Source organism: Phalangium opilio, unplaced genomic scaffold (genome assembly GCF_054372755.1).
Source record: "Phalangium opilio isolate 3A_F unplaced genomic scaffold, DU_Popi_V2 ptg000217l_1, whole genome shotgun sequence".
In the NCBI taxonomy this organism is placed as follows: Eukaryota; Metazoa; Arthropoda; class Arachnida; order Opiliones; family Phalangiidae; genus Phalangium; species Phalangium opilio.
The window spans coordinates 13478762-13493201 of NW_028324218.1; the positions used below are offsets into that span (position 1 = coordinate 13478762).

The 14440-nt window shown below is 35.4% G+C and overlaps 1 protein-coding gene across 1 annotated transcript; it reads right to left on the minus strand.

The window, feature by feature from the left end:
* Positions 1-12862: 12862 nt before the first annotated feature.
* On the minus strand, positions 12863-14392 carry LOC149616697 (uncharacterized). Its single transcript, XM_089856981.1, has 5 exons — positions 14044-14392; positions 13722-13756; positions 13287-13389; positions 13066-13178; positions 12863-12997 (listed from the first exon to the last, which is right to left on the minus strand). The coding sequence occupies exons 1-5, from the start codon at positions 14258-14260 to the stop codon at positions 12938-12940; spliced, it is 528 nt and encodes a 175-aa protein (XP_089713107.1). The 5' UTR covers positions 14261-14392; the 3' UTR covers positions 12863-12937.
* Between the last annotated feature and the right edge of the window lie 48 nt (positions 14393-14440).

Sequence of the window (14440 nt, forward strand, 5' to 3'; positions counted from 1 at the left end):
TTGTAACAACCTGTCGTTCATTTTAATTACTTGTTTGGAAATAAATTATCACAAATATTGACTATTTTGGAATTTGTTTCCCTGGAGATTATTCTTAAAACTTAAAGGTCACGTTATAAATATTGCAACTAACCATTTTTTAACGCAAAATGAGATCATTAATTCATTTTTATCACTAGACTTATTTAAATTGTTAATACTTCAAATCCTTTGCTAAGGTTGGTAGACCGTGATTTAAAAAAAACGATTCAAAACCTTCCAACTCAGTCTCTAAACCAAGCGTAGCAGACGACAAAATAACTTTTCATCACTAACCGCGCCATCTATTCGTCACTCTATATCACATTTTAATTTAACTATTAATTAATTTTTATATATATGTCTATTTAACCTATTTGGGGTTCGATAATTGTTTGTACATTTTAATTACTTATTACTTTATTATTATTATTAGTCGGTACGGACATCTGTTGTGATGATACATCATAACATTTTACCCCAATGGCCGTAGCCCCTGGTAGTTGGTTTACGAGTATGGCTAAACCGAAATTGTCTATAATAATAGAGGTTATTAAAATACGAACACAATGGAATCCATGTCTCACACAACCACAGGGTTCCACTTCACATTTTGAAATTGGAGTTGAAAAATCCAAGTTGACTTAACACAGGCTCGGACACAAAAAAGGGACTACGAATCGTCGAAGTAACTAGGGGGGCTTCCCCGGATATTGCTGGTGAAATGCTCTTATAGAATTATAAACATACTAAAAACGGAGTGGTCACGTCATCACCTAAATGAACTTAGTCCATTTTATTATATCTTATCTTTTGATTATTGTCTCAACGATTCAATTAGCCTGTTTCAATAGACCTTGGTAAAAGCTGTCTGCTTAGCCACTTCAATGTCGTCGCTCGTCGGTCTGCTACAAACATTTTTGTTTGTTATGTTTCCATAGCAACGAAAGTAACAAAGAGCTGGACATAAGAAATATTACAGCAGTTCTATTGGAGTCTGCTATTTGAATCTGAAATCGCTTGCGTTTTCTTTATTTCGTCATGATCGAACTTCTCAGTTAGATCTTGAAGAGAAATACGCATAATTTCCGGACCGGTTTTAACATTGGTTTTATTCCCGCCAAAGTGTTTATGCTGATTTTGATTTACCAAGCGATCCGTATTCCGTACTGACATACTGATCTATCTTTTAATAGAAATCGGTTCCGAATTTCCGACTCGAGTAAGTCGAGTTCGCATTTCGCAAGCGAACTATGGAAGATGTGATCATGTGATTTGTGAATCCGAGTATAGCCCACTCGATCACGCGTTAAACTGATCGAGTGGGCTATGATCCGAGTTAGAGGTGATCTCGACTTACCTATGAAACAAAAAAAAAAACTTTTCAGGGTACTCCGAGAGCGCGAATCAGTTCCATGGAATTCGCTATTAACGATCTAAAATTAATTGGACGAAAATTTTAAAAAGAAAGTTATACAAATATTTGATTTTTCATTTTTGGGCTGATTTTTTAATCCTTTTGGTTTTTTTTTTTTTTTTGAGTGGCTAAACGACACAGAAATACGCGTGTCGGTGTTCCATTTATAGATCTAGAATAGCTCTTACACATAGACATTATCATTGAGTTCTAATATATTTATTTCTAGAGTTTTTGTTGATTAAATATTGCTCCGATTTACTTTTATATGGAGAAATATTCGTAAAATGTAATCACTCTTTCAGTATTGCCCTAAAAGAAAAAGTCGTCGGAACTTTCTGGGGCAACTTGAAACTCAAGGATGAGGTCAATACTCGAATGTAATGTATTTAACTCGAAGAAATTAAAATTAAATAAAATACGCATTTGAAAACTATGAGCCGTTTTGTTTTCAATAATTAAGGATAATAACTTATTTGGGATACGCTATCAAAAATTTCATAAAAAAAGTATAACGTTGACTATTATTTGAGAAATGTTTTAATTATCTAATTAATGTAAAACAATTAGACTACATCATTTAACTGAATTTAAAAACAAGAATGGGGTTTCGTTTTCGGCTGCGGTGTTAAATAAATTAAGGGAATGTTTGTTCTTTGGGCGATTTTGAGTCGAAAATGTTCCATGACATTTTTCCGTCCGGGCCAAATATTTTTGAAACGTCGTAAGTTGCGTTTCAATTAATATTTTATAAGAAAATTAGAAGTAATTTTACAAAAATTTTAAAACTCCACTATTATGAAATGAATTGTTAGGCTAATAGGTGACAATGGGAAATTCATTCTTAAGATTATCTGAAATTCATATTACATCTAAAATGCCGTATTGTCTAAAATATTTTATCACCTTTTGTGTCGATGAAAAAAAACAACAAGAAAATAAGACTATATTACGTGACATAATGGAGAACAATTGACATGTTAGTAGTCATTAGCTTCAGACGCAGTTTGCTATATACTGACTGAAGTTACCAAACAACTCAACCATTCACCTCTACAGCAAACTCCGACTGTATGTGAAGTTTCAAAAGAGTAATAATCGATTCACGTAAAGTTAAATTTTCAAAAATATTCACGAATATCAACGATAGTAGGCGAGATAAATTTTTCAAAGTTACAACTTCCGATTATTCTACTTCTGTCACAATAATATACACACTCTAACGTAAAACATGGAAATAGTTTATAATTTTTTGGAAAGTTACGAAATTGCGTTTCAATTTGTTTATTTGTGCTTGAAGTTATGGATTGCCGGTAGTTAAAATTTGAAATATAAATTTGTATTTATTTCATTTTTATAGCACTATTGTAAATATATATTTTATCAAGTTTTATGTCGACGAAAAAACATTACCACCTATAAGACAATATTGCGTATTAATTGATCGAGAACAATTTGTACGGCGCATTATTTAGTCATTAGGCGGTCATTATTATCCACAGATAGCTCCGGAAATAAACCACGCATCGTTTCCGGAGTTCCTTTAATCTCAGTTTTTTTCGACAAAACGACAATACAATCATTTAGCCAGTGATCCCTCTTTCTCTACTGATCGCTTGAACGAATATCCGTGTAAGAGCATAGAGATACAAGAGGAACAGTTGAGAGTCATTTTTGTGACGGTTTTAAGGCATTCGCCCCTTCGCATGTGTGATGGGGTGAAAGACTGGTGGCGCCCCCCAGCGACGAGCGAAGGAGTTATTAATAAGGAGTAGTGGCACTCTATGTTAACTCCCTATAGGGCATAATAAGTCAAACGCTCGGAGATGCCATTACTCCATTTTATACGGAAAAAAATTTTCCGCGATTCGCGGAGACGAGCTAAGAGCGGAAAAACGTATTTTATAAATTTTACACCTGTAAAATCTTTTAAAAAACACTTTTAACTTGTATTTCTACTTACTTTCGAGGAAATACCACCGTTTTCTGAAGGTAAGAGTCTTTTTTTTATACATTTATTAGTAATAAAAATATTTAAGGCGAGCTAAGCCTTGGTCATGGCCATAATGTAGAAGTAGATTTGGAAATGGAGTAATGGCATCTCCGAGGGTTTGACTTATTATGCCATATAGGGAGTTAACATAGAGTGCCACTACTCCTTATTAATAACTCCTTCGCTCGTCGATAGGGGGCGCCACCAGTCATTCACCCTATCACACATGCGAAGGAGGAGAAGCGAAAAATCCCTCACAAAAACGTTCAAGGACCGCTTTCCCCAATAGTTTGTCTAGGCCTTAATAGTGTTATAATGTCCATTGAGTTCAGAACATATATCCTTCTAGAGTTCTATTTGGATATCCGCTTTTCGCGCTCGCGCGACCATCGTTTTTGAAATTATGGGACGGACGGATAACTTTATCATTAGGTGGTGGCGCCATCTATTTCACTTAAAAATACATATTTGTTACTATGGCGTCTGCTATAATTTCTTAATATAGATAGGAAATGTTTAGAAACCGCTATGATAATGGAAGTAAATTGCTAGATTCGAGTAAAAACAGAGAAGGAACTGCATTAACCGATAGTATATGTATTTTTGAGCTTTCGTGATAGTCAACTTGACAAAAATTATCAACGCAAATGTTTTTTTTTGGAGTCCATTCAATTCCATTAATGGCCTGACACCATTGTTTTGGTAATTCCGAATTTTTTGTAGGGAATCTTAATGGTACAGTTCAAAAAGGGTTGAACTATCTAAATATTTATTAATTTTCTATACGCGCCGAGGATTGAGAGGTTAACTAACACGCAGCGCCTCTAGCGGACTGAATTGAAAACTCTTGGCGGGAAGTTCGCGAATGGTAGATTGGCAGTTTAAAAATGGCAAGCACTAAAATTATAAAATACGTCGGATTGTTAGCATTAGAAGGTTTCCAAAATTATTTTAGGGATTCTACTAGTCGAAAAGTCTAAAATCAAATTATACAAAAACGTCTTTGTTTGGACCAAGACCGAAAAAACCAACGATATGAGTGAGGTTTATCAATTGACTGAAGTTCAGATATTGAATTTTTTCTTTAAGTATTTTTAGTAGTTTAATCGGTATATAACCATTGAACAGAATTCCATTGGAACGAAATTCCATTGGACCGAAATAAAAAATAAGTTGTTCTAATTGATCGAAGCTAGTCGGCTGTTCCCAATGGACCTAATTCCCATTGAGCAGACTTCCCATTCCTGTTGGACAGAAGTCTCGTTGGAGCGAATTTCCCATTGGCGCGATTTCGCATTTTATCGTATTCCCATTGAGCAGACTTCCCATTCCTGTTGGACAGAAGTCTCGTTGGAGCGAATTTCCCATTGGTGCGATTTCGCATTTTATAATGCTATATTTATTAAGGTCGTTGAAAAATAAACATGGGCCTTTTCCAAAATATTCTTATTTTCTAGGTTGGCCTAGGGTTAGGTTAGGTTTGGTTAGGTTTGGTTTGGTTAGGTTAGGTTAGGTTACGTTAAGTTAGGTTAGGTTACGTTAGGTTAGGTTTGGTTAGGTTTGTTTAGGTTAGGTTACGTTACGTTAGGTTAGGTTACGTTACGTTACGTTAGGTTAGGTTACGTTAGGTTAGGTTAGGTTAGGTTAGGTTTGGTTAGGTTTGGTTATGTTTGGTTATGTTTGGTTATGTTAGGTTAGGTTAGGTTAGGTTAGGTTAGGTTTGGTTAGGTTAGGTTAGGCTAGGCTAGGTTAGGTTAGGTTTAGTTAGGTTAGGTTAGGCTAGGCTAGGTTAGGTTAGGTTAGGTTTGGTTAGGTTAGGTTTGGTTTGGTTAGGTTAGGTTAGGTTAGGTTAGGTTACGTTAGGTTAGGTTACGTTAGGTTAGGTTTGGTTAGGTTAGGTTAGGTTAGGTTACGTTAGGTTAGGTTATGTTTGGTTAGGTTAGGTTAGGTTAGGTTTGGTTAGGTTAGGTTGCGTTTGGTTAGGTTATGTTTGGTTAGGTTTGGTTAGGTTAGGTTAGGTTAGGTTAGGTTATGTTTGGTTAGGTTTGGTTAGGTTAGGTTTGGTTTGGTTTGGCTTGGTTTGGTTAGGTTTGGTTTGGTTAGGTTTGGTTAGGTTTGGTTTGGTTAGGTTCGGTGTGTGGAATCGGATATAGACGAATTCATTTATTCCATAAATAAGCCGGAATTGTCGTTAACAGCAGCTTCAAGCTTGGGCCAAAAAGCGACGCCAGTCATCGTTCTTTACCTCTAGCGTTGGCTCTTGGCAGAACGAGAATGGCTGCTTGCCCCATGTACGGTTGGATTCTCTTCTTGTACTTAATGAATTCATTCACATGACCATTCTGTCGAATGGGATTTCCGACCGAATGGGATTTCTGTCGAATGGGACTTTCGACCGAATGGGATTTCTGTCGAATGGGATTTCCGACCGAATGGGATTTCTGTCGAATGGGATTTCTGTCGAATGGGAGTTCTGTCGAATGGGATTTTCTGTCGAATGGGATTTCTGTCGAATGGGATTTTCGGCCGAATGGGATTTCTGTCGAATGAAATTCTGCCCAACGGATTCTATCCAATGGGATATAAGCGTTTAATCCTTAATCACTATTTAATTCAATCAACTGATCTTGCTGTTAATCGATCTATTCCCTCTAAATTTATTCAAAAAATGCATATCTCCGCTTTTTCAAGAACAATTCCATTTTCCGAAAACATTTTATCATGAAATTAATTATTTTGAAGGGAGTACGTTTAGAGGGATCAATAATTAATATTTGAAATATTCTACTGAATTTCTAAGAAGAGCACCCATACACTGCAAGCACGGATGACTGCAAAATTTTATATCATAACTCGTTTAGAGTGAAGTGATTTATGTATTAATTCCGCTGAGAAATTTTTCTTTTTATGGAATCTTTACACTAACCTTTGGTTATTTTTATGCTTATAAAATATTTTTCCCGTCCATGAAAGGAGAGTTACCTACTAAATGGTACCACATGGGACAAAATTTGTTCCTTTTCCTTTGATAAACAACATTATTTTATTAGTCCGAGCAAAATAAACTACTCTTAATCATATTTTATCGAATATCAGTCTTCTCAACAAATTGTAACAGTTGAAAAAACATTTTGTGGTGCAAACTTGAAAATTTCTCAAGCCACTAACATTTAAAACAATGTCCGTCAAGGTGCTTACAAGTTAAGGAACATCGATACGAAATCCCTTCAAAATAATTAATTTCATGATAAAATGTTTTCGGAAAATGGAATTGTTTTTGAAAAAGCGGAGATATGCATTTTTTGAATAAATTTAGAGGGAATAGATCGATTAACAGCAAGATCAGTTGATTGAATTAAATAGTGATTAAGGATTAAACTACTAAAAATACTTAAAGAAAAAATTCAATATCTGAACTTCAGTCAATTGATAAACCTCACTCATATCGTTGGTTTTTTCGGTCTTGGTCCAAACAAAGACGTTTTTGTATAATATCTGTACCTTCAGTCTTAAGGCAGTAGTCAACTCTTAACAGGCTGTCTTAACTGCCAAGCGAAAACACTTTTTGTCATCTTTTTTTTTTTTTTTCCACCTACTAACACTAGTGCTTAGCCGTTAGGCCTTGAGCACCAGGAAGAATTGAGCGGGAGACCCTACGCGGCCCAGCAACAGAGGTCCAAGAATTGAACCCTGTGGAACCCCAGAGAGGACCGGGCGACACTGACTAAATTCGCCACGGTAGATGACACGCTGAGAGCGGTTAGCCAGAAAATCTTGAAGCCAGCAAAGAACCACACCAGATACCCCAGCCTTCTGCAGCTTGAAAATCAATCTCTTGTGGCACACTGAATCGAAAGCTTTTGACCAGTCAAAAGACACAACGTGTATGTCTGGTGGGTTACGTTCATCCAACGTGGAGGCCCAGTTGTGAAAGGATTGCAAAAGTTGTTGCGTGCAAGATCGTCCCTGCCTGAATCCAAACTGGGAAGCAGGAATTAAATTGTTCTCTTCAAGAAAACTGCTCAGTTTCTCCGCTATTATTGCCTCCAAGATCTTCCCAATTACCGATGTAAGAGATATTGGACGATAGTTCGAAATATTATTTCGTTTTCCTGATCCTTTAAAAACCGGAACAACGTTCGCTAGCTTCCAACCCGAAGGAAGAGCCGATAATGAAAGAGATTTATTGTAAAATTGCACCAAGGGGTCGATTATAGCCGGCGCCATCGCCTGGAGAAGTCTAGGAGTGATGCCATCAGGTCCACAAGCAGAACCAGTCTTTAAACGCGCCAAGGCACGAGTGACGTCTAATGAATCAATGGATTCCAAAGTGAAGCATCTGCCAGTAGAGGGCAAAGTTGGTAGCGTCAAATTTTGGTCCGGCGCAATGAAACTTTGGTAAAATGAATGAATTAACGCGCTTAGAGAGAAAAAGTAAGTTTTTAGACTTTATCTTATCTAATCCCAACACCCAAATTAAATGTACAAAACTCCTACAAGATGTATATAAGTACAGTTAACCTCACTTGCAAGTTAATTTAATTAAATTACAATATGAACATATTTAATTAATTTGAACACTTAAATAGATGGTAATATCAAAAACTTGCTTAGTTACAGAAGTTTCCCTGTTACACTATCCAGAGACTACGGTATTAACTTAGTTTGGTTTACAAATACCTCTTATTTTAAAAATGTAAATACCTAATGTGTTTAGTTTTTATTCTACAGGGCCGGTAGGCCCTTGTAGATATGACTTGATACCCGTTTGTAATGCTAAACGAAAAAATCACCTTTTTAGGGTTAGCGTCCCATAGAAAAAGCATTACATTTTACCCGGTTTTTTAGGGAAATTGTCATAGGCGATACGGAAAAACTACAGCGAAGTTAGTTTTCGGAATACTTTCAAATTAACAAGCATTTACTAAATGAGAAACTTACCTGTTTAGTTTTTAAATAAATGAAGTCTAATTTTTGTAATTTAACTAATTAATTATGCCTCGGATTCCCTATTTCATAGCAGACGACAGTAAGAAAGTTTATTTCATAGCAGACGACAGTAAGGCAACGGTAATTAATTTTTTGATATTTCATCGGAGCTTTAACACCTTTATTTGGATTTTCTAATGAACTTTAACGCCCTTAAAAACCAAAATTGTTTTTATCAGGTCCAATTTTCGTCTAAAAAAGTAATTCAGGTAAATAATTACAGTTAATAGAGGTTGTAATATCGTTTGAAGTAATTTTTCGACGTTCGTTTTGGCCAAGGCTTAAGTTGAATTTGGGTAAGTCTGTGTAATATTATACTCTTTATCGCGTCTTTCGTCCTTTAATATTATAAAAAAAGCTGATTTCCAGCTCTGTTTTGGCATTTGATATAGTCTGCTTCGTTTCATGCTAGAAACATATCCATGTTCATAACCCTAGGTTTTACACTTTAAAATACTTCTGGAAAGATGACAAAAAGCCGGGAGTGTGGCGCACTCCTGTAAGCCAAGCTTCTGGGCGGCAAAGTTTGAGGGAATACGACACATGTCGGCGATCTTACCCTATAGGTGCCGACTGTCCCGTGTCCGCCGGAGGTGACTTACCCCAATTCCACCTTCCGTCACCTCCCAAGTAAACCTCATTTCCTTCCCTGCTTATACACATACGACCTAGCGGCCCCCGTCAGTGCTGGGCCGCGTAGGGTCTCCCGCTCAATTCTTCCTGGTGCTCAAGGCCTAACGGCTAAGCACTAGTGTTAGTAGGTGGAAAAAAAAAAAAAAAAAAAAAGATGACAAAAAGTGTTTTCGCTTGGCAGTTAAGACAGCCTGTTAAGAGTTGACTACTGCCTTAAGACTGAAGTTACAGATATTATACAAAAACGTCTTTGTTTGGACCAAGACCGAAAAAACCAACGATATGAGTGAGGTTTATCAATTGACTGAAGTTCAGATATTGAATTTTTTCTTTAAGTATTTTTAGTAGTTTAATCCTTAATCACTATTTAATTCAATCAACTGATCTTGCTGTTAATCGATCTATTCCCTCTAAATTTATTCAAAAAATGCATATCTCCGCTTTTTCAAGAACAATTCCATTTTCCGAAAACATTTTATCATGAAATTAATTATTTTGAAGGGATTTCGTATCGATGTTCCTTAACTTGTAAGCACCTTGACGGACATTGTTTTAAATGTTAGTGGCTTGAGAAATTTTCAAGTTTGCACCACAAAATGTTATTTCAACTGTTACAATTTGTTGAGAAGACTGATATTCGATAAAATATGATTAAGAGTAGTTTATTTTGCTCGGACTAATAAAATAATGTTGTTTATCAAAGGAAAAGGAACAAATTTTGTCCCATGTGGTACCATTTAGTAGGTAACTCTCCTTTCATGGACGGGAAAAATATTTTATAAGCATAAAAATAACCAAAGGTTAGTGTAAAGATTCCATAAAAAGAAAAATTTCTCAGCGGAATTAATACATAAATCACTTCACTCTAAACGAGTTATGATATAAAATTTTGCAGTCATCCGTGCTTGCAGTGTATGGGTGCTCTTCTTAGAAATTCAGTAGAATATTTCAAATATTAATTATTGATCCCTCTAAACGTACTCCCTTCAAAATAATTAATTTCATGATAAAATGTTTTCGGAAAATGGAATTGTTCTTGAAAAAGCGGAGATATGCATTTTTTGAATAAATTTAGAGGGAATAGATCGATTAACAGCAAGATCAGTTGATTGAATTAAATAGTGATTAAGGATTAAACTACTAAAAATACTTAAAGAAAAAATTCAATATCTGAACTTCAGTCAATTGATAAACCTCACTCATATCGTTGGTTTTTTCGGTCTTGGTCCAAACAAAGACGTTTTTGTATAATTTGATTTTAGACTTTTCGACGAGTAGAATCCCTAAAATAATTTTGGAAACCTTCTAATGCTAACAATCCGACGTATTTTATAATTTTAGTGCTTGCCATTTTTAAACTGCCAATCTACCATTCGCGAACTTCCCGCCAAGAGTTTTCAATTCAGTCCGCTAGAGGCGCTGCGTGTTAGTTAACCTCTCAATCCTCGGCGCGTATAGAAAATTAATAAATATTTAGATAGTTCAACCCTTTTTGAACTGTACCATTAAGATTCCCTACAAAAAATTCGGAATTACCAAAACAATGGTGTCAGGCCATTAATGGAATTGAATGGACTCCAAAAAAAAACATTTGCGTTGATAATTTTTGTCAAGTTGACTATCACGAAAGCTCAAAAATACATATACTATCGGTTAATGCAGTTCCTTCTCTGTTTTTACTCGAATCTAGCAATTTACTTCCATTATCATAGCGGTTTCTAAACATTTCCTATCTATATTAAGAAATTATAGCAGACGCCATAGTAACAAATATGTATTTTTAAGTGAAATAGATGGCGCCACCACCTAATGATAAAGTTATCCGTCCGTCCCATAATTTCAAAAACGATGGTCGCGCGAGCGCGAAAAGCGGATATCCAAATAGAACTCTAGAAGGATATATGTTCTGAACTCAATGGACATTATAACACTATTAAGGCCTAGACAAACTATTGGGGAAAGCGGTCCTTGAACGTTTTTGTGAGGGATTTTTCGCTTCTCCTCCTTCGCATGTGTGATAGGGTGAATGACTGGTGGCGCCCCCTATCGACGAGCGAAGGAGTTATTAATAAGGAGTAGTGGCACTCTATGTTAACTCCCTATATGGCATAATAAGTCAAACCCTCGGAGATGCCATTACTCCATTTCCAAATCTACTTCTACATTATGGCCATGACCAAGGCTTAGCTCGCCTTAAATATTTTTATTACTAATAAATGTATAAAAAAAGACTCTTACCTTCAGAAAACGGTGGTATTTCCTCGAAAGTAAGTAGAAATACAAGTTAAAAGTGTTTTTTAAAAGATTTTACAGGTGTAAAATTTATAAAATACGTTTTTCCGCTCTTAGCTCGTCTCCGCGAATCGCGGAAAATTTTTTTCCGTATAAAATGGAGTAATGACATCTCCGAGGGTTTGACTTATTATGCCCTATAGGGAGTTAACATAGAGTGCCACTACTCCTTATTAATAACTCCTTCGCTCGTCGCTGGGGGGCGCCATCAGTCTTTCACCCCATCACACATGCGAAGGGGCGAATGCCTTAAAACCGTCACAAAAATGACTCTCAACTGTTCCTCTTGTATCTCTATGCTCTTACACGGATATTCGTTCAAGCGATCAGTAGAGAAAGAGGGATCACTGGCTAAATGATTGTATTGTCGTTTTGTCGAAAAAAACTGAGATTAAAGGAACTCCGGAAACGATGCGTGGTTTATTTCCGGAGCTATCTGTGGATAATAATGACCGCCTAATGACTAAATAATGCGCCGTACTAATTGTTCTCGATCAATTAATACGCAATATTGTCTTATAGGTGGTAATGTTTTTTCGTCGACATAAAACTTGATAAAATATATATTTACAATAGTGCTATAAAAATGAAATAAATACAAATTTATATTTCAAATTTTAACTACCGGCAATCCATAATTTCAAGCACAAATAAACAAATTGAAACGCAATTTCGTAACTTTTCCAAAAAATTATAAACTATTTTCATGTTTTACGTTAGAGTGTGTATATTATTGTGACAGAAGTAGAATAATCAGAAGTTGTAACTGTAGTTAATCATCCTCGCTCTTTGAAAAATTTATCTCGCCTACGATCGTTGATATTCGTGAATATTTTTGAAAATTTAACTTTACGTGAATCGATTATTACTCTTTTGAAACTTCACATACAGTCGGAGTTTGCTGTAGAGGTGAATGGTTGAGTTGTTTGGTAACTTCAGTCAGTATATAGCAAACTGCGTCTGAAGCTAATGACTACTAACATGTCAATTGTTCTCCATTATGTCACGTAATATAGTCTTATTTTCTTGTTGTTTTTTTTCATCGACACAAAAGGTGATAAAATATTTTAGACAATACGGCATTTTGGATGTAATATGAATTTCAGATAATCTTAAGAATGAATTTCCCATTGTCACCTATTAGCCTAACAATTCATTTCATAATAGTGGAGTTTTAAATTTTTTGTAAAATTACTTCTAATTTTCTTATAAAATATTAATTGAAACGCAACTTACGACGTTTCAAAAATATTTGGCCCGGACGGAAAAATGTCATGGAACATTTTCGACTCAAAATCGCCCAAAGAACAAACATTCCCTTAATTTATTTAACACCGCAGCCGAAAACGAAACCCCATTCTTGTTTTTAAATTCAGTTAAATGATGTAGTCTAATTGTTTTACATTAATTAGATAATTAAAACATTTCTCAAATAATAGTCAACGTTATACTTTTTTTATGAAATTTTTGATAGCGTATCCCAAATAAGTTATTATCCTTAATTATTGAAAACAAAACGGCTCATAGTTTTCAAATGCGTATTTTATTTAATTTTAATTTCTTCGAGTTAAATACATTACATTCGAGTATTGACCTCATCCTTGAGTTTCAAGTTGCCCCAGAAAGTTCCGACGACTTTTTCTTTTAGGGCAATACTGAAAGAGTGATTACATTTTACGAATATTTCTCCATATAAAAGTAAATCGGAGCAATATTTAATTACCTCATTCAAGTCTTTGATTACATAGTCTTTATCTTGTTTACCCTGGCCTTTTTCTGGTAGTTGGCGCATTGCTTCGGCAACACAACATGTTAATGGATCGTACTTTTTCACCCCTGCCTATTTACGTGAAAAGTCCACGAAGAAGAAATTCGCGCTATTCATTATTAGTCAACTACAATATGTTTTTGTTGAGTGCTCCAATATTTTAAATAATATTCAACTTGCCTCCGTGATTACAGCGTAATTTGCGCAAAGGCCATGGTAATAGTTAACCACATCCGCATTTCCAAGGCAATTATTTTCTATGTCCTTTTCCACCCATTTCTTTTGAAAAAAATGAATATTTGTAAATGATCATCATATTTGGTTTAATGATACGTAACTGAAACCCAAATCAAGGATCTTATAAGCACTCTAGAGATTAGGATTGTACATCAATGTCATTTGAAATGTCAAAGCACTTTTTAATTACGAAGTTAATGGCTACCGCTCCCTTAGATAAGACTACATAATGGCTTTAATGGATAAGAATGGTTTTTTTGATTGAATGGTAAACTCTGGCCTTGTGGAAGCCAAGAGGTGGGAATCCATAATACGTAGTATTTATACATATCCATGATTTTAGACAGCCCTACTCCACGGCTAACATTACTTACTTCGGTATACACTTTCAATTCCTCAAGGCAGTGGTCTATTATTAAATAGAATGAGAAATAATTAAAAATAATTAATAAGCAATTATCGCCCTTTTGATGGAAGAGACGGGTCAATTTATCCTCGAATGATCCCCCTTATTCCCAAACCCATTTTCTTCGTTTATTTTCCCTTGATGAAACTAATTTAATTTGAAAGTGATTTAAAATCATTTCTAAAATATTGAATAGTAATGGACTTGACACAGAAATTTATCAGTTTTTGCCTAAGGTCTCTTGCTAGCTGCTAACTATAGTTGATCTGAGTATGTTAGTTTTAACTTACTGCCGTATTCGCAAAATAATTCGTACAAGTCCGAGGCTACTTTCATTTCTTCAGTGGAATACGGAGTTCCGTTCGCTGGTTTGCACGGCTGCACTTCTGATTTACTTTGGTGAGTCTCCTCTACCACAGTAAGCACGATGATGGCGAAGAACGTGGCGTAAGTTTTGAAGTTCATGGTGCGCGATCGGCTTGCAGTGCATGAACTAAAGATCTCCATGGGATACAATTGCTTTTAAAGGGGGTTTCAAAAAGTCCAATTTTCATAATGGCCTTATTGTTCATGACGGAATCAAATTACTTTCGATATTAAGTGTAATCTCTTTTCTCTATCCATTTTAAAGGTGATAAAATATTTTAGACAATACCTCGATATAATAAATTTGAATTTTCCCTCATT

Excerpts from the sequence above, each read along its gene's own strand:
- LOC149616697 (XM_089856981.1), bottom strand. The coding sequence starts at position 14,260 with ATGGAGATCTTTAGTTCATGCACTGCAAGCCGATCGCGCACCATGAAC. Across the intron at positions 13,757-14,043 it reads ATTATTTTGCGAATACGGCA|ACCACTGCCTTGAGGAATTG; the intron begins GTAAGTTAAAAC and ends ATTTAATAATAG. Across the intron at positions 12,998-13,065 it reads TAATCAAAGACTTGAATGAG|TATTGCCCTAAAAGAAAAAG; the intron begins GTAATTAAATAT and ends TCACTCTTTCAG.